The 21,032-nt window shown below is 45.3% G+C and overlaps 1 protein-coding gene and 1 long non-coding RNA gene across 2 annotated transcripts in view; one reads left to right on the forward strand and one right to left on the reverse strand.

The window, feature by feature from the left end:
• Window positions 1-12,372, reverse strand: part of ENG (endoglin) — a 39,150-nt gene extending 26,778 nt beyond the window's left edge. Inside the window, exon 1 of the mRNA XM_051980037.1 lies at window positions 12,049-12,372. Coding sequence (XP_051835997.1) covers window positions 12,049-12,106 — 58 coding nt within the window. The 5' untranslated portion in view covers window positions 12,107-12,372. The remainder of the gene's footprint in view (window positions 1-12,048) is intronic.
• A 19-nt stretch (window positions 12,373-12,391) lies between these two features.
• LOC127550831 (uncharacterized) lies at window positions 12,392-20,900 on the forward strand. Its single transcript, XR_007950951.1, has 2 exons — window positions 12,392-12,823; window positions 14,723-20,900. It is a non-coding gene; the product is annotated as an uncharacterized LOC127550831 (long non-coding RNA).
• Window positions 20,901-21,032: the final 132 nt, after the last annotated feature.

Here is a 21,032-nt window from a genome sequence, read left to right on the forward strand (position 1 = left end):
GTGGAGTCTGAATATAAATTGAAGCATACGATATTCACTTTTTGGTGTTTTTTATCCCTTTTAGTCTGTTTCTTCTTTCACAAGATGACTAATATGGAAATATGTTCTACATGATTGCACATATATAACCTATATCAAAAAATTTACAGTCTTGGGAGGGAAGGACAAAGAAACAAAATTTGGAACTCAAAAAACTTTTAAAATCAATGTTAAAAATTGTCTTGTGTAATTGGAAAAATATTTTTAAAAATTCCTGTTCTCTTCCCTTCCTTTTTTTCTTTCTCTCTGCCCCCTACTCCATATTAGAGGTTAGATCCTAGAATTCTGAATCTGCTTGCCATTTTTTCATGCATTACATTGAGAAGATGGTTAAGTAAGGTGATAATCACTAAAAGTGAATACTATGATTAAAAGAAGATATTGGTGGGGCAGCTAGGTGGGACAGCTAAGTGGCAAAGTGGATAAAGCACCAGCCCCCGAAATCAGGAGGACTTGAGTCCAAATCTGGTCCTGGACACTTAATACTTCCTGGCTGTGTGACCCTGGGCAAGTCACTTAACCCCAATTGCCTCAGGGGGGAAAAACAGAGAGAGAGAAGATATTAGTGTCAGGGAATTGCAACTCAGTGGATATGTGGGTGAGGATGTGAGTCACTCACACATGGGTGACTGGCCCAGCCTGATGGTTGTCTCAGGGCCCAGACCCCCTAAGCGTGAAAGAATCATGACTTAATTTCTTATTCTTAAATGTAATAACCCTTATAGGCAGTGGGAGTTCCTATCTCTAGGACTAGGTAATTTTTCCCTCTTTTCACCCATTCTCTGAGGCCTTGAGGGCACCCAAGAAGGATAAAAATGTTCTGTAACTTAAGAGGAATCACCATCAGCTCAATCACTAGAAGAGCTAGGTATAGAATAGAACAGACCAGTTCATAGAACCATCCATGATACAGAGCCTTAAACATGGACTGGACTTGGAATTTCACTGGGAACTCACTAGGGAACTCTCAATAAAGAACCCCCCTTCACCAATGCAGATCACTGTCTACTCTGCAACAAGGCTTTGGGGAGTTGTCTGGACCAAAGAGAGATGAAATAACTTGTCTAAGGTTATATGGTCAGTATATATGAGAAGTGAGACTTGGAACCCAGATTCCCCAGATGTTTAAGCCAGCTCTTTATCAATATCTGATAAACAATGCCATCAAAATCCAGAAAGGCCAAAAGTGAGGGAAGTAATTGAATCTCTCACTTTGGGTCTAGAGTTTTCTCCAAAAGGATCTCTGAATTTTTATGGTCACGCACCCCATCAATAAAAAAGAAAAAACCCTCAAATTTTGAACATACAGTCCCAATATTTCTACATTATAAATTATGAAGTACATATCTGTTCTCATAATGATATACACTATAAAACTTATGAAAATGTAAATCAAAGAATGAGAGATAAAGATAAAATATTGGTTCTATAATCAATAGGTAGCCATAGTGTTGATTGAGCATGGAGCTGTGGTTGATGGGAATCATTTTGGCAGTTTTGTGGAGAAGGGATTGGAACAGGGAGAGATTTAAAGCAAGGAAACCAGATAGAAGACTTTTTCAGTGGTATAGGAAAAAGGTGATAAGTGCCTGAACTGAGTTAGTGGCTATTGGAGAAGGGAACTCTGGGAACAGAGAGAAAGGAGCATAAATTCCAGATGTTGAAGATGAAGGGAGATCAAATTTCAAATGTTGAATATGGAAGAGATCTCAAATTTCAGATGCTGAGGATGTTGGAAAGGGAGAAATGAAATGATTTAGACATGAGAGAGTATAGAGTCAGAGCACCAGATTACTGTCTTGGTGATTGGTGACAGTAATAGGGAAGTTTTGAAGAGGGGTGGCTTTGGAAGAAGAGGAAGAGGAAGATGATGTAAAGAGATCTCTGATGCTTATTTGCAAACCATTCATGTTTGCTTGGGTAGCTAGATCCCAGGCCTGGAGCCATAAAGACCCGAGTTCAAATCTAGCCTCAAATACTGGGAAGATAACTTAATCCTGTTTGCCTCAGTTTCCTCATCTGTAAAATTAAGTGGAAAAGGAAATGACAAACCAGTCCAATATCTCTGCCAAGAAAATGCCAAATGGAGTCACAGAGTTGGACAGGACTCAACAACAACATTTGCTTATCTTGTGTGACTGTCTCAGGCCTTTTGCCACAAAAATGAAGGGTGATCTGGGAGGGGGGGTTAAAGGGATGGGTATGCTGGAGGAGGTTTCACAAAAGCACTTGAGCAGCAGCTGCTATAGATGCAAAAGTAGCAGTTAGGACATGACTACCCTCAGGAACCAGTGCCTGGTTCAGAAGGAGAAAGTTGGGAGTTTGTATAAAAGAGGGAAGTGGCAGTCAGGGAATGTGGAGGGGACAAAACCTATGACTGGCTATCAAAGGAAGACTGGAATTTGATCCATTTTCCTAATGCTAGATTGGTTGATCACATTGCCTTTGAGGTTATACTAGGGCTCCATTTTGGAGGCTCCGCCAGTCTCACCCAAGACTTCTTAGGCAAGCACTACGTTGCAAGTTTGTCCTTGCTTATGTCATATGTCCTTTAACTAGATTCCAAACTAAGTGTTAAAAAAGTTAAGAAAAAAGAAAGAAAGAAAGAAAGAAAGAAAGAAAGAAAGAAAGAAAGAAAGAAAGAAAGAAAGAAAGAAAGAAAGAAAGAAAGAAAGAAAGAAAGCTAAATGTGGGGGAGAAAAGAAATCCATGCCCTTATAGGCCCAATTTGATGGTCATGCTGGCCTGGGTTTGGTGACAGAGACTGATAGTGTCATTCTAACTCTGCAACTTCTAGCTAGCTTCCAGCAAGACCCAACTCCAGAAGCCTCCAGAAGCTCATGTTGAAAATGAAGGGCTAAGTCTGGACAGTCTCCCGCATTCCCTGGGCTTCCAAAAACTCCCTTTGATGCCATGGGGCCTCCAAGCACACCCTCTGTGCCTGCTGCCAGAACAAACCCTTGGTGACCAGGATGAGCCATTGCAGAGGCAGTTCTCTGCCGTCACTAAGGAGTGGGGATAGTTCACGAGGGCCCTGGCTTTTTCTTCTGGGTGCTGGCAGAGTGCTGAGAAGAGCCTCTCCAGGTGAGTACTTGTCAAGTGCCCCAGACTTCACCACCTGGGCCCAAGCAGGGTGGGCCACTCCCGTTAGAGCTCTGCTCTGGCTGGGGGGTTACAATTCCAGGCCCTGCCCATGCGTAAGCCAGTTGCCTGGCTGGACGGATATATGCCCGCCTCAGAATGGCAGATAGATATCCATCCCCAGCCCCCAAACACGGCTGCCTCGTCTAGGAAAAGGAGACCTGTGGTGGGGTGCTAGCCTAGCATGCTTTGGATTGTATAACTGTAAAGTTCGCATTTTACAAATGAGGGAAACTGAGGCACAGTCACACAGGCTGGGTGTTTAGGGCCGTCTCTTCTCCCCACAAGTCGGCAGGGCTAAAAGAAAAGAACATGAACCCCTCAAGGGCAGACGGTTTTGGTCTACATTCCTGGCACATAGTAATTGCTTGATTAATGTTTGTTATTTGATCAATTGATTAACAGTGAATAGGGAAAACACAGAGAGAGGATCATGTGTGTGTTTTATGTGGCCAACATGAGCTGGGAGACACTGTGCCCTCTTCTCCTGTTTCCCTTGGAGAGCTGGGCACAGGGATGGGCTATCCCACACTTGTTTTTTGACTATTTAAATCAGAGAAAATATCAGTCTGAGGGAATGATGGGGCAGCGTTTGGCTTGGTCATTTAAAGGTACTGTTATACACTAAATTAAAAAGATCCCTGGGCCAAGAGCCAGCAGTCTTGGTCCTACCACTTCCTAGCTGGAGACTTTGGGACAATCCTTCTTCACCTCTTGTTACCCCATCTGTAGAATGAGAGAGTTGAAACAGATGACCCCTGAAGGCCTTTCCTACTTAAAAAGTCCAGGAGGGGAGTAATAGATTCAGAGTGGGGGGGGGGCTCTAGTCCCAGTCCTGCTAATTCCTTCTGTGACCTTGAACAGATTTGCTTCTCTTCTTGGGGTCTCTGAAAAATGAGGGGGGAGTGAATTGGGGGATGTCTATGACCTGATGACGGCCAGGGAACAAGGGAAACAGGAGGATGACCGGACTGTATTCTGGGCCTCCCCTCACGGAGGCCGACAGGAAGCTGGGAGCTGGGAGGGAAGAGAGTGGAAATTTACTCTGCCAGGCCTGGAAGGGGAGAGGAAGCAGGCCCCCTACACCTCGTCCTGAGGAATGCGCAGGGCCGGAGGAGGAGGATGGAGAAGGGGAGACTGTTTGGAAGTTTGTGTCTCCATCTTGTCCTGCTCACTTCCTGTTTTCTTCGAGATCAAAGATGGGCTCTGGTGGGGAGCAGAAGCAGGCCTGATCAAAGGGGGATGGGGGAGAGGGGGGCTGAGGGGGAGAGGACTTTTACTGACCCCTGGACTTTCTTTCACTTTTTTTTCCATCCCAGGGAACATAAACCCCTTAGATATAGGAGAGTCTAAATGATGGCCCTCGAGAGAGTTTCATTTCTTCGCCAGCTCAATACCAACAGCACAGCCACCATCTTGAGTGTCACTGGCCAAAAGGGTCATCGGACACTGTCCTGGTGTTGGAATCTTTACAAACTGCTAACTCATTAGAGTTGATAGATTATTGATCTGATCTTACAAGAAGATGTTTTGGGCCAGAACCTGAAACAATTGCCCAAGGGCCATACACCTTAACCTGACACAGGACACTCAAACATTTCTGGCCTCTACAGTCATCCTGCAGGAGCCTTCCAGCTCTACAATTCTTGAGGTTCTATAAATCATTATGAATGAATGAACAACAAAGCATTTGTGCCGGGCACTGTGCTAAGTGCTGGGTATCCAGGTACAAAAAGACAAGGCAGTTCCTGTCCTCAGGAGGCTCACATTCTCTGATAGGGGAAGACCACACAAGCCGAGGAGCCAGACCCAAGGAGGGCTAGCTTGGTATGAAAAACCACAGGACAATTGGCTGACATATTCTTTCCAAGAATGAAGGTGATGATTTGATTGCTAGTAGGGTATGAAAAAATATAAAGAACCTAACATTTTTCTCTTTCTTCTCATCCCTCCTTATTCTATCAACAAGTAGAGCCCCAGCTGGATTGCATTATGTAATGATCAGATAGCGGAGCCAGCTGGAAGATCAGATAAGCGCGCGTTTATTTTGGTCCTTTGGGGCTTTTTCGAATGCTTGCTCTCTCCCCCTCCCCCTCCTCCTCCCCGCCACAGACGAGAATGGGGAGACAGAAGGGAGTATGACGCCCCATCCTGTCTCCCCATGGCCAGTGGGGCCAGCCAGGGGGGACGGTATCAAAACAAAGCTTAATCACAATTAGGCAGGCACCAGGGAAGCACGAAAGGTCTGAGGGAGGAGGCTTCCATGGAAAGGAGCCAGCCAGTGAGCCGGGTGACTGGAGATGGAGGTGTTAATGATGCTTTGAGATCCGCCAATATTTGAAGCAACCTGAACTCTGCTTAAAGTAGTTTCCCAGGGAGAAAAATATGGAGAAATAAACCAAAAAGCATCAGAGGCTCAGATCTAAGGGAAAAGACACAGGTTCCAGTCTGGTTCCATTGCTAATTGTGTGACCTAAGTCATCTCCTCTCTGGGCTCGGGCTTTCCCCTCTGCAGAAAGATCAAGCTGGACTCGATGATTTCCAATTTCTACTCCAGCTCTACCATTTTCAATCCACAGAAAATACGCATTCTGTGGTACTGACTGATCTACTGATGGAGAGGTCAGACTAGAAGGGGACAATGTGGAGAAGGGGAAACGCACTGGATTTGGAATCAGAGGAATGGGGCTTGAATCCCTGGTTCTGCCACTCGCCACTCCATGTCACTTTGGACAGATTGATTCACCTAACTAGGCCTTAGTTTCCTAAGTTGTATCTCAGGGCTGGAGGCACCCCAGAGGTCATCTAGTCCAAACCATATCTGACCAGAAGTCATCACTATAGTGTCCCAAATAAGTATCATCTGGTCATTAAATATTTCAAGTGGAGGAATCCCATACCTTCCAAGGAATCCCATTCTATTTGTGGATAACTCTAACAGACAGAAATTTTTGCCACACATAGAGAAGCATCTACTTTCCCGTAACTTCCACTTATTGCTTCTGGCTCTGACTTCTGGGGTCAAGGAAATAGGATCCATCTTCTACATTATGACCCTTGAGATATTTCAGTTTGCCTCTCTTGTGCTCCCTAAGTCTTCTCTAGGCAAAACATGCCAACTTCTTTCAAGTGAACCTTAAATATAATGAATGGGAAGCCAATTCATGTCCTCCTTCAGACTGTCAATGTCCTTCTGGAGTGTGGTACCCACACCTGTTCTGATAGGTTCTGATCTGAGGGAACACAATAGTACTATCATTTTGGGGGGGTGGGGGGGGTGGGCATTTTTAATCAACATGTCACATAATTAACTTATAACTGTTATCAAGCTTGTAGTCAACTAAGACTATCTTATCTTTTGTGAACAAAATGCTGTCTACCCTTGCTACCCCCATCTTGCACTCATGAAATGAGAATATGGGACAGAATGATCCCCCAATATCCCTTCTATTTCCAAATTCTATGCTTCCAAGATAGGGATCTTGGACTGGAGAGAGCAGAGGGATGGGGAAAGGTAGTTATGGTGAAAGAACACAAGGATTTGGCCTAGGAAGATGAATTCAAATGCTCTCTCTGCCACCTAACTAACTGTCTGATGTTAAGTAAGCCATTTGATTTCCCTGCACCTCAGCTTCCTCACCCATAAAATATGGAGATTGGATTAGATGGCCTAGGCCATCCCTTCTTCAGTGGGAAGGAGACAAAAATTATAAGAAAAAGGCAGGCAAAGTGTAGAGAATATCCTAGAACTTTTCTGATCTTCCCTTTGGAATGAGACTAGAATGAAACTATCTCCCTGGATCTCTAGGAATTTAAGCCACTTGGAAGAATTTCTAGGGACAGAGGCTCAGGACTGATTTCTCCCCATTTCCTACTCCCAACCAAAAAATATTTCAGATTCTTGATTTTTTTCTTGCACAACATGACAAAAACAAAATATGTTTTTAAAAATTACACATATTTAGCCAAATTAAATTGTTTGCTGTCTTAGGAAGGAGGTAAGGGAAAGAGGGAGAAAAATTTGGAATACAAAGTCTATAAAAAATTAATATTAAAAACTATCTTTACATGTATTTGAAAAAATAAAATAATGTTGGAAATAAAAAAAGTATTTTAGATTTTTTTCAAGGATGCCTTGTTATCCTTTCAACCAACAATTGTTAGATTTCAAAGGGATCTATAAACTTGCATAGGAAAAAATATATCTTTATTTTCACTTCTACTTGAAGTTAAACAGTTTTTCAATTATGATTCTTTTTAAAACATCAATCTGAGAAAGGACTCACAAAAAAAAATAATAGTTGACATTTACGGAGGGCTTACTTTGGTCAGGCACTGTACTGAATGCTTTACAATTTTTATCTCATTTGATCCTCACAACAACCCTGGGAGAAAGGTGCAGTATTATCCTTCTTTTACGGATGAAGAAACTGAGGCAAATAGAAATTGATTGCTTTGCACAAAGTCACACACTGTAGTTGTGACTTAGTTTCCTAAGTTGTATCTCAGGGCTGGAGGCACCCCAGAGGTCATCTAGTCCAAACCATATCTGACCAGAAGTCAACAGACTTTTTTCTCTGTCCCAGGGAACATAAACCCCTTAGATATAGGAGAGTCTAAATGATGGCTCTCCTAGGCCCAGAGATCTACCTCTCTGAAGATGAGACACTGAATTCTCTCAAGCAGAGTCTATGTCACCAAAAAAGTTAAGAACCCCTCTTCTGGAGAAATTTTACCTTGATGCCCTTCCTTGCTGTCAATTTTCATTCTAGATGAAGATAGGATAGGGGCAAGGAATTGAGCCAAAGGCCAAAGAGCCTGACTCCCTCTGATTTCTTTTTGAGTTATCCCCGGCTGTCACCAACCTCCCCACCTGAAACCCCAGGTCACAGTACTGGGTCTGTAAACATGTTTATTTTATTAGCAAGTAACTAACTTCTCAATCTCAGTTTCCTTATATGTAAGATGGTGATAAAAGTACTTGCAAGAAAGTATGGCATAGATCAAGGTTGGGGAGTCTTTTTTCTGTAAAGGACCATTTGGATATTTATAATTCCATTCAAGGGCCAGACAAAACTATCAGCTTAAACTTTGGGTTGAAAACATCACCCGCATCCAGAAAAAGAACTATGGAGATTAAATGTTAAATCAACACATATTATGTTCAATTGTTTTTTCTGTTGTTTTTTTTTTCTCTCCCATAGTTTTTCCCTTTTGTTCTGATTTTTCTCTCCCAACATAATTCATAAAGAAATGTGTATTAAAAAATAAGAGCAAACAAAAAACAAAAAAAAGCCTCAAAATTATCAACTTATAGAACTCCAGCAGTGGGACTTGGTTGTACCAAACTTTCAGCTCATCCTTGCCTGTGATTGGTTAGGCAAAGGATTTCATGAGCCTTATAAGGCCTAAGAGCAGGAAGTTCTCCACCCCTGCCTTAGATAATAGAGAGCAGGCCTCCAAGCCAGAGAGATCTCTGTTCAGATCCTCCAGATTTTGAACACTTTGAACACACTGACTGTGTGACTCTGTCATTTAATCTTTTAAACCCCTAGCTAGGGCTAGTGGTGTCAAACTCCAAAAGAAACAGGCCATTAATCTAAACACAAGGATCCCTTGTGGGCTGGATTCTGACTTAGTTTTAAAATATATCCATTTTTGTTACGTTGTATTCAGTTAAATATTTCCCAATTACATTCCACAGTGGTTTGTTGCAGTATTGTAGGCAGTGTGGGGTTAAGGGGCAGTAACATGTCTGCTCTAGAGCCGGGGAGGTGCTGACTTTTATTGATAATTATACATCTATAGTGTATCCACAGACATGAAACACTACATATAAATATAATTCCCTCTAAAAATGAAATCACAAAACTAGTTCCTATCTGGAATACTTGTATTATCTGGTTTGGGGAGGGAGTGTTCTTTAAATCTCTAAGGGTTTTTTATGGTCCGGTGGGTAATTTTATCAATGTAGGGTACTCCCAATGAGGAAATTCCCGTCACCATGCAGATCAGCCGCCCTGAGACCACTTACAGTCTTGGGAAATTGCCTGGGCACTGAGACAATGAGCCAAGGTCACACAGTCAGTATCAGAGGGAAAACTGGAAGCCTAGTTTTTCTGTCCCAGGAGCCAGCTCTTGATGCACTATGCCATACTGGAAATGTCATGTATGGGACATGTATGTAAATCTCTGAACATCATATAAATGTGAACATTTATCATCTCCACATTCTCCCAAGACACCTATGGAATCTTCTTTCCCTAAGTCTTTCCAGAGGCCGACACTGTGCTTGTGCATGAAGTGGAAGATGTGCATAGAGCTGACAGAGACCCCGGCTCTGTCCAACCCCTTCATTTTACAGATGGGAGGAAACTGAGGCTCCAAGACATGATCATGGAGACAGAAAGCAGCAGAAGGAAGATTCAAACTCAAGCCCTTGGACGCTGAATCATGGACTCTGAAGTAAGAGTCAGCTGCTCTGGGAAAACGGGGCAGGACTGCGGCCCCTAAGTACAGGACTGACAAGATTTCTGTTGAGCTCTGCCAGTCCTCTGTAGGGCTCATCCCCCATGCTCCCAGCACAGGCCAGCAGCAGGGCAGCCATGTACAAAAATCCACTTCCCTTCTGATAGGACACAAACCAGAAACCGTCCCAGAGAGCACAATTTGAACAATTTGTACAATTTATACAACTGAAAAAAAAAAAGTGGGCCAAAGATTTGCAGCAAAATGAAGCAGCTGGAGGGAGTAGGAAAAGGCCCAGTGCAGGAGTTGGGTGGCTGTGACCAGCTCTGCCACTGACTTGCTATGGGACTTTTGGCAAGCTCCTGCCCCTGTATAGGCCTCTGGTCTGTCATCTCTAAAATGAGGATGTTATAGATAAAAATATTGGGAAGAAGAGGAGGAAAATTCACTTTTATAAAATGCCTTAAAGTTTGCAAAGCACTTTGAAAAGTCCTCTAAAAACTATCCCATTGTATACATGAGGAAAGGAGAGCTTTAAGGGACTTGTCCAATTTTACACAGTTGGTGGCTATTGGACTCTAAGGCCAGATGATCCATAATATCCTTGTGAATTCAAATAGTCTGTGATTCTATAGCGTCTCCCAGGAGATCAGGGGCCAGACCCAGGAAAGAGAACCCTGCAGTCCATGCTATCTCCTCACTCCTGGATGAACCGTGCTGATTTTCTTTCTTTCCTCTAATGACAGAATTCACAGTGTTCCTGCCATCCTCCGTTTGAGCAAACTCTCCTTACCTCCAACACCTACCTCCACTGGAGTGAGAGGCTAGAACTCAATCCACAGCCCCCTGAGCCCAGGGCCCAGGGATAGCCAGGATCTGAGTCTATAAAAGAAGTTCCTTAAGGGGAGGGAGAGGGGAGAATGAGATAACATATGGAGCGATATAGGACAATTTGTGGAAGGGTACTGGTTTTCTCTGCCGAGCGGGAGGCTGGGGAGCTTGGCAGGCTTTAATGATGTTTTTCCAGGGTTCTCCTAGTTCTCCTATCCTTTCAGCAGTTTCTGGAGAGTCTCAAGGGGAATCTAGGAAATAGAAGACACCATCTCAAGTGGACCAAAGGGTGATTTCACTGAATTATAGAATGTCAGGGCTGGACATGGCCTTAGAACATGGGATGTCCAAGCTGGAAAGGGCCTTAGGATGCAGCATTACACCTGTGAGGGGCTTTGAGGTATGGCATGGTAAGAACCCTGCTAGTCCAACTTTTTCATTTTGTAGATATGGAAACTGAGACTCAGGGAAGTAGAACTACTTGGCCCATATCACACCATTGTGAGTGACAGGATCAGAACCAGGATTCAGGTCTCCTGACTCTCAGTCTTGTGTTTGTTACACTGTGAAGTCTCAACCTTTAACCCCATCCTGAAGGAGCTCTAAGGTCTTCCTTCTATTCCTCACCCCAGCCTCCCCTGCTCAGCTTTCCCAGCTTGTGCATGAAGCAAGATATTGGGCTGGAGTTTTCCATATGAAGAAAGAGAAGCTCAGCCATCCCTAGCTCTATAGCTAGAGACACTAACTGGAGGATGTGGATTAAAGGGCATGCCTCCTCTTAGAGGCAAAGACTCATTGTCCCCAGATTCTGGTCTCCTCTCCCTCCCTCAGGAGTGGAGCTCCAGCAGTTAGGTCCTAGGAACTGCTAGCAGCCCGAATACATCTTTGCCTCTGAGCTATTACTGAGTATCTTTACCTGAGGGGCAGGGAAAGAAGAATGAGATGAGGGGAAATCAAAAATTAGTCTCCGTTTTTTCCTACCAGATTCCTAAAGAGAGGCACAGCCAGATCATGAGCTGGTCAGAAGAATCAACTGGAAACTTTATAGACTCATGACTCTTTAGATCTGGAAAGATCCAGAGAAATTATGGAATCCAAAATTCTCATTTTACAAAACAAACTGAATCCCAGGTAAGTGAAGTTACTTGCCCAAGTTTGTTGGTAGAGCTGGGATGAAAACCATCTCAGAGAGTACTTTCTACTAGGCTGTTACCCGAGCTCCCGCTTATCTCAGAAGCAAAGTAAGTTTGGCCGGTAGGTTCCCAGATGGGGTGGATGGAGTGGGAAGAGGTAGACCAGGGTTCACAGATGATGGGCTCTACTCGTCCTTCTCTGACTGCGTTCTAAGAGGCTGGGGACCAGAAGGAAAGTGAAGATGGAGGCTGGCTTGGACCCAGGACAAGGAGACCTGCCAAACTGACTCTAACCCAAGAACTTGGGGAAGAGGGACCCCAATACTATCAGTTAACAAAGGCAGAAGGACTCCCTAATGGCAGAGAGAAGTCTTTCATTGGAGAAGGTGAGTGAGAGGGGATCCTGGACAAGTCCTGGGGAACAGGAGACACCTACTTGCCAAGCTGAAGGCACACGCAGCCAGGAACATCGCGATGTAGAAGGCTCCCTCCATGCCGACCCTCTGTCTGCCTGTTTTGGGGATCTTATCCAGTGTCCAGGGGCACAGTGGCCGGGGGCCTCGCTGGATGGCGTGGCTTGTCCTCGTGACCAAAGGGGCACCGGCAGCTTCCCTGCTCCAGCCTTCTCAAGGGTGGGAAAAGTGTGGGGGGGAGAAGATCGAGGAAGAAGCAGGGAGAATGGGATGATGTCAGGGGAGGCAGAAAAGGGTGATCTCGGTGGGGTTGTGAGGGGAGGCTGAGAGAGAGAGAGAGAGAGAGAGACAGAGAGAGAGAGAGAGAGAGAGAAAGAGAGAGAGAGAGAGAGTGCACTCTGGCCTCAAGGGTAGCTGACCAGAGGCTGGGCACTCAGTGGAGCGAGCTGCTCCCGAACAGCCCAGCCCGGGGAGTGACCCAGGGAGGCAGGAAATGAGTTTCCTTAGAGGAGGGGCTGTGGGGCGGCTACCAGCCAAAGGGAGAGAGGAAGTGCTGTTTAGAGTCTGGGCTTGGGACTGGGGGGCTGTCAGGGCCTGACAGAACTCCTTTACTCTCCTCCCCCTCTCCAATCCCACCTCTCCTCTTCGGTTTTCTCTAGCTTCTAGTGACAGGACCAGCACATCTGGCAGGAAACATCTGGTTCTGTCAATCAGCTCCCGAGAGGCGTCTGTCCCCAAAAAGGGAAATCCCTGGGTGCCCCCACTTTCTGGCCAGTTGGACTTGTATCACTACTGGAGGTACTGGAGGTGAGGGTTGGTAATCGGTGGATCAGAGGGACAGTCAGTATCCTTTGAGAGGTGATCTGATGTCTTTTTCATCAGAATCTCAAAGCACTCTGTAGAAAGGGATCCTTGGTTGTCCATTTATTCGACAATAATTATTAAACTTATTGTATACCTAATCTGGTATCCTGTGATCAATGCAAAATAGCTTCTACTCTCTTGGAGTTTAACATTCAGTTAGAGACACAAGACTCAAACAAATGCTTATGATGGTTAAGAAAGAGCCCTAGAGATTATCTGAGGATAAGGACCAGAATGAGGAGTCCAAAGCCCACAGATATTAAAGGTTCAAAAGAATGAGACATTGATTCAGGGTGAGGTTAGGGAAGGCTTCATGAGGGGTTGGAAGGCAGTCCGGACCAAACCCCAGAGGAGGAAGGAGACTCTCAAAGATGGTAACAGCTCACCCTGGAACTCTGTGGTCCTCTCCATTCAGAGCTATTTGGGAGTAGAGAAATGGGAGTGAGACCAGCTGGTATTGTACTTTTCATTTATCAACAAGAGGCCCATCTGGGCACATTTTATTACCAGGCTATCCCTGGCCTCCAGGACTCTCCACTCAGTGAATGCAAACTTGTTTTAATGGACAGTCTTAACCTGACTAAGTGGAAAAATCACTTAATGTAGTTCATAATATGTATTCAGTGAATAGTATTTGCTATTTAAAAAAATATCCAATTACTTATGGATTTTCCAAACTGTGTCTCCTTCATTAGCACAGATAATGGGTTTGATACTATTCCTGTCTGATGGCCTCTTTGTTTCCTCAGTCCCAAGGGACTGAGGCTTTACCCCTGGACAGCTCCCTTCACCCAGGCCTGACAAGGCCACCTTCCCCCTCCCCACCCGGGACAGCTCCCTCCACTAGATACTTAGCCTCTCCAGCCAGCTGCCTCCTGGTGTCTTGTCAGGGACAGTGGCTGATGAGATCAAAGGCCAAGGCCATTGTTTATCCCCAAGGTCTGGCCAGTGAAAAGACGCCTACCCTAAGCTGGAGGTGGGGGAGGAGAAGGGAGGAAGGGAGGGGCCAGAGTCTGAGGACGGCTGAGTCTCCTCAGGGACAGAGGGCAGCTCCCCTCAGGAACCCAAACACACATTCCAGGGCCTTGGCCCGCCCCCAGGCAAGGAGCCGAGGAAGGCCCTTGCTGATGCCCCCATGGTCCCCATATCCCACCCTCGGAAATGCCGGGAATCTGGGCACTGAGCAAGATCTGCCAGGAAGAGGATCCCTAGGGGAGGAAAGAGCTGAGGGGAGGGGGAGGGGGATCCATCCAAGACAATGGGGTTGAGATTCCAGCTGCTTCCCCCTTAGCCTCTAAGAGAAGCCCCCAGCTAGGGTGGAGGAGGGGAGCAGACACCCTGCTGTCCTGTTCCTTTTCCTGAAATTACAGGGGAGAGGGCATGGTGGAGCTCAGGGTGGGTGTTTGGGGTATCAGAGACAGGGAAAGAAAGCTAAAGAGGCAGAAGGCTTCTTTGCCCATTTCATCGAATTGATTCTTGCCCCTTTTATGGACAACCAATGGGTGTTTTCTAAATCCCCTTCATGCATTTCTCCATGGTGCCCACTTTCCACAAGGGCCTCTCCCCAGAACAGGACACCAGGACAGGGGAAGAGATTTCCCAGCCCACTCCCTCCCAGAGCTGCTCTTTGTCCCTCTCACCCTCACGCTGGATAGCAAAGGTGAGAGAATTTAGAGATCCCTAAAAGGCAGAGGCAGTGTTATGCAGGGAAAAAACCACTGAATTTGGAAGCAGGGGATTTGGGTTCAAATCTCACTTCTTGTCATTTCCCAATAGCCCATGTGATCCTGGTTATTACTTAATCTTTCTAACTTTTTGCTTCCTCATCTGTAGAATGAAGAGGCTGGAATCCATATAAGCCCAAAGGCCTTTCTAGCATCAAATCTATGAGCCCAGGACCTAGGCTAATTCCTCCATTTCAAGGATCAGATGGAGGGACCTGGCTAAGAAAGAGTCAGGAAACGAGCACCCGTTTTGAAGTCAGCGGACCTGGGGTTAAATCCTGACTCTGAACTCAGTAGCTGCATGAAAATAACTCAGTTTCTCAAGTGGATAAAATGGGAAGCCAGACATGGTGGGGGAGAACGACTTAGTATTGGCCCAGGGCGCCACCCTGACCAACTCCAACAGAGAAGTGAAACTTCCCATCACAGACAGCAGGCAAAGGGCTCAGGCTTCTGGGAGTGCGGGTCTGGCAGGAAACAACTCACTAAACGTGCAACCCTGATTCCCAGAACAACGATCTTCATTTACCTGCCCGTGCACAAAAGCAGGTGGGGAGGAAGGGGCCCCGAGCTCAAACTGGCATGTTAGTGACATCACTGCTCTGGGCTTTGGGGTCCTCATCTGCAAAATGGGCGTGATCATATTTGTACTACCTGCCTTGTAAGGCACTGGTGAGGATAGATGAACTCATGGCTATCAACCTGAGGGGTAAAGGGTTAGCTGCTCTTTCTAAAATGTCAGAGCTGCAAGGGATTTTAGGGACCCTCCAGCTCAACCTTCTCATTGTACAGAAACTAAGGCCTAGATAAGGGATCAGAGGGGAACCTGCATTCTCCTGAGTGAGTTCGGGAATTCTTCATGACTCCCCATCTGTGCTCCCCAAAACTGAGAGGGATCTCAGAGACTATCTAGTCTAACCTGCTCATAAAATAGTAACTGGCATGGGGCTTGTAAGGCTTTTAAGTGCCAAGCACTTCATTTTCTCACCACCATATCTTGGAAGATGGGGAAACCAAGGATCAGAGTAGACCAGAGAGATTAAATGATTTGTTGAAGTTAATGGGTAGAGCCCAGGATTTGGCCCTCAACCACCCAATTCCAAAGGAGGCAGTGTGGTATAATGGGTAGCACTAGCTCAGGCACTTTATAAGCCATGTGATTATGTATTACTTGCTCTCCCTTTTTCATAGTTACAGTTTCATCTGTAAAATAATATGGTCACAAGAGTCTCAATGCAATTGTAAGCTTTTAATGGTATTAAAAATTTTTGGAATACCTTGTTCTGGGACCACCTACCTTGCATTTAGTGAAGTTCTAAGCATTAGCTTTAAGAGCCTAAAATGGTATTTGGAATGCTGGGATACCCTATATTATGAGGAAAGCATTTTGCAAACTTTTGAAAGCACCACATCAATGTGAAGTTATCCGTATTAGCCCTCAAGATCACATCTCCAGTCCAAATAGGGCAGTATCCTGGACTCCCTGGGTCTTGGAATGCCCAAGTTTATCAGATAACCCAGGATCTCTGAAAGAACACATTAATTAAGCTTCTCCGGGAGCAGACAGCTCTGTTTCCTCAGGAGAGCCCCAGAGGTTCCTCCACAGACTGGTCAGTGAATCTGGCTCTTTCCGGCTTCCTTGCTGACCAGGAATCTTGGGGGAGGAGGGAGAAGGATCAAGGAGAGAACATCCTCTCAGTCCACCCAGGGGGAGGGACTTCAAGAGTGACTGTCCCCTTGGCCGCTGGCCACCTCAGGAATGTAGGCGCTGCCCCCAGGGACCACTGAGGCCAGCCTCCTGTCTCCAGTCTCGGCCTGGAGCCAGGAGCCAGGAAAGGTGTCTGATCCCACCCCCCACTCTTGCCTGTGAATGACCAAGGCAGGGCGGAGGGTGAGGCCCTCACCATGACGTTCTATTGTCCTTGTCCGAAGGGGTGCTCTGCTTCTGGTCCCTAGGCCCTTGGCCTCTTGCAGAGATTCTGGCATCCCTGGGGCCATGCTCAGGACAGCTTCCACACGTCCCTCTTCCACTGGGTAACTTTTCACTGTAACTCCACACCTGTGACACCACACACCTCAGAGAGAGCCCCAAATGCCCCCGAATCCTTCACAGCTGGTTTTACCCCAAATGCTCCCTTCTTAGGGCTCCTGCCACTAATCCTCAGTGTGACCTTGGTTGGTTCTCTAGCTTGGTTTCCTTATTCCTAAAATAAAGAGGTCAGACATAGGTAGCCTCTAAGATGTATTTTGGCTCTATCACATGGGTCCTTGTTCCCGGGATAAACTTGGGTGAACTCCTAGAGGTGTAGGGAAATTAAGCTCCATCATCTCCATCGGCCCATGAAGGGGCAAGTCAGGGCCTCTGTCTGGGGCCGGCGCCTTCAGCCTGGCTCTGCCGCCCCCTGCACCCTGTCGGACTAAACACCCCAGCACTGTTTGTGTTCCCTATTGTCCTCCCGGGGCCTTATCTGATCTGGAGGGGCCAAGTCCTGGGGGGCAGGTCTATCCTGGCTCCGGACTGGCCGCCCTTCACAGCCTCCTCCTCTGCTCAGAAGGAAGGGGCAGGGGTGCCAGGCAAGCAGCCCCTTGGGAGCAACCAGAGTCTGGAGTTAGGCACTGACATGTCTGGGTCTTTCACCCTCCTGGGCTGGCCATCTGGCCTCCTTTCTCATTCTCTCTCTCAAACTGTACAGCACTACCCCCAACCAAGATCCCTTTCCCCTCAGTCTTGGTGGTTCAAGAGTCAGGTAACAAGGGCTGCTGGGCTGTGTGAGGGGCACATCTGATAGAAAATTGGAATAAGACCCAGGTATCTTGGTGCCTGGAAAAAGTTGTGGAGTGGAAAAGGCATTGGACTGAGGAATGGAGAAACCTATCCATTGTCACTGATTCATCGCATGACTGAGCAAGTGCTTTCTCCTACCTAGACCTCAGTTTCCTTATTTGTAAAATGAGTGGGATTAGACAAGGCCCTTCCAGCTGTAGCCTCCAGGGGAGTCCAAGCTCTCTAGCCTCCCCCCATTAACAAAGGCAAAATCCTTTTCTCCAGTATTTCCCCCCCACCTTCCCTCTGGTTCTTTTTAACACCCCCAATCCCCATCATGGAACAGCCAGTCTTTCCTGTTTACTCCTTGGCCTCTTGCTACAAGGGGAGGGGGGGGGGGAGAAGGGAGGCGACACAGACCCTTCACTGATCCAGGCTTCCTTCCTCTTCTACTCCTGCTTCATCTGGAAGACAATCCCTTCCTCTGGGGCCTTTTACGCCCTGGGGTTGAGGCACACGTGCCAGTGTCGCCGGTCAAGGGGGTGATGAGGGCACCCGGGGCCAGCATCCACATGTTGGACCAGTGTGGACCAATCACATTCCTTTTCTGATGGATTGTCCCCAGGGACAATCCTCAAGACACTAAGCCAACTAAGCAAGCCCCTTGGTGACTTGGGAGGGAGCTGTTAATATGAAAGCTGCTATATGCTCTTGTGTTTGAACAGAAAGAACTTTGGGCTGGGAGTCTGGAAGTCTGAATTCTATTACTAACTCTGCCGCCAGTGCTGTGCGTGACCTTGAGCAAGTCTCCTCAGTTCCCTTTTCTACAAAACAGAGCGGGGGTAGACTAGATAATCTAAGAACTTGTCTAATTTTAAATCCTAAGGTCTTCTAGGGTAGAGGACTACATCTTCCCCACAAATAAATTCATCAGACATTTATTGAGCCAGGCCCTGTGCTTGGCTCTGGGTTTACAAGGATGAGAAGACTGTGCTTGCCCTCGAGAGTTTACAATCTAATACATAGGATATAACACAAATGTAGGATACAAGGTAGCTTGTGCTAAAGCAAAGAGATTCAAGCACGGTAGTGTTCTTTGGGATGAGGGGGAGAACAGGATTCCTTTCTCAGGAGGAAAATCAAGGTAGACTGCATGGAAGAGGTAGCATCTACTATGGGGTCTTGAAAAAAACAGGGAATACATTTCAATTATATGCAAGTATTAAGATAGAAGATCTAGGATCAACCAGTAATACAGTAAGTTTAGAACATAGTGTGTGTAAAAGGGAATATTGGGAAATAAAGTGAGAAAGAGGAGTTGGAACCAGGCTGTGGAAGAATCTTAAATTTCAGGAGTGAAGAGTCTATTTAGTTCTATAGATAACTAGGAAAAGAAACAAGATTGCTCTTGCTGTCAGGGAGTTTACAATCTAATACATAGGGCTTTGATAGACACGAAAATGCTAAGGATACAAAACAGAGGGACAAAAAATAGATTCAAGAATAATAGTGTTCTACAAAAAGGGAGAAATCACTTTCAGAGGAGAGGAAAATCAAGAAAGGTTGCATGGAGTAGGTGGCATCTAAGATGGGCTAAGAATGTTTTTGAGCAGTGATGACATATTAGACTTGTAAAATTAGGAAGGAAATAAGCATGAATTTTAAGTAACTACTGTGCTAAACACTATTTTCTCATTTGATCCTTACCTTCAATGCTGGGAGTTAAGTGTTATGATTTCCATTTCAAGTATCTGAAAGTCACATTCAAGTCTTTTTGATCTCAGCTCAATGCTCTCAGCCACTGGGAAGTCACCTACCTGCCATTAAGAAATTTAATTGAGCCACAATATGAAGGATGGTTCAGAGAAGGGAAAAACAGGAGTTAGGAAGACAATTAGGAGGCAATAGTCGATAAAGATCTAAATTAGTCTGATGGCAGCAAGTACAAACACCACAGACAAGATATGAGAGCAGCTCTGCTCATAGAACCATAATCAACAGAACCCAGAAATCAACTGTCTCTGAGATGGAGAGCAGCCAGTGAGGAATCTGGCGTTTCCAGACTAAGTGACTGGGTTATAGGATCATACATTTAGAGTGAGGCCATCTAACCCAGCCTCCTCCTTTGACATATGGAGAACTGAGAACAAGAGTCAAGTCAACAAGCATTTATTAAGCACATGCTATGCAATCAGGCACTATGGGCAGTTAGAGCTCTGGGCCTGGAGTCATGAAGACCCGAGTTCCAAGTCAACCTTAGATATTTGCTAGCTGTGTGATCTTGAGCAAGTCATAACCTGGTTGCCTCAATTTTCTCAACTGTAAAATGGGGATCATAATATCAACTACCTCCTAAGGTTGGACTGAGGATCAAATGAGATAATTATTACTCAGCACAATATCTTCCATGTAGTAATCACTATAAACATATTTGTTATTATTGCTTAGAGTCGCACAATTAATATATATGAGGTAAGATTTGAATCTAGATTCCCCGCTTCAGAGTCCAGCATTATACTCTTTTAACATGCTATCTCTGGGGTGGTGATATAATTGACAAAAATAAGAAGTTGGAAGAGGAGAGATGCAGATTTTGGGGCAATGAGAATTAATTTAATTCAAGATATGTTGAGTTTGAGATAAGTAGGGTGTTGTTCTTTGGAGAGTCATCCAGTTGCTCTATCTTATCCCCAAATAAGAATATAGAACCCAGAATTTTAGTGAGGATAAAGGCCTTCGAAATCATCAAGGTAAAGATATCTAGAAGTCTGCGAGAAATGGGGCTCACTGAAGAACCTAATCTATGTTTAAAAGTACATCTGGGAAGAGATGATAATTAAAGCCAAAAGAGAAGAAAAATAGAGAATTTGGCTGAGGGAAGAAAGCTACACTTAAATGTAAATGGAGGAAGAGGCAAAATAAAACAGTAACAACAAAACAAACAGCAAAGGAGAAACCATCAAAAACCTTGTCTTCAAATATTGCAGATGTCGAGGAGGATGCACTTTGGAAAAAAAGGCCATTGGACAGGGCCATTGCTGATGAATACAGAATAGCTCTCAAGATTTATATGAACTAATGCAAAGGGAAACAGGTAGAACTAGGAAAATAAGGGGAACTACAAAATGGCTACAATGTAAACAGAGAGCTCAAAGGCAGCAAACAATTGAAAATGAATGTAGCAAAGTTATGATCAAACTTGTTTCCAAAGAGGAGATTTGAGGAAGCACCAAGGCTCCACCCTGTTTGAGGAGGTAGGAGCACAGCATACAATCAGACTTTTTTCATTGTATTATTGGTATTGCTTCTCCTCTCCCTCCCTACTCTTTATTGCTCAGTTTCTCTCCTTCGCTCTCATTATAAGGGATGGCTCTTGGAAGAGGATGGGGAGAATGGAGGGACATATAGGGAAATATAGATATAAAATCAAAAGATATCAATAAAACTGTGTTTAAAAAGAAATCATTGGAGAAAATCACAAGATTTAAAGCTGGGAGAAATAATTAAGTCCAGCTACATGTTTTTGTAAAAGTGGAAAGTGAGGAAACTAAGATGGGAAGCAATTTGCCTATGGTCATAGAGTGGCTGTGCCAGGTCTCAAATCCAGACCCTCGGATTCCATCATCAATGCTCTTTCCACCAGCACATGACACAG

This window comes from Antechinus flavipes, chromosome 2 (assembly GCF_016432865.1).
Source record: "Antechinus flavipes isolate AdamAnt ecotype Samford, QLD, Australia chromosome 2, AdamAnt_v2, whole genome shotgun sequence".
Classification (NCBI taxonomy): Eukaryota; Metazoa; Chordata; class Mammalia; order Dasyuromorphia; family Dasyuridae; genus Antechinus; species Antechinus flavipes.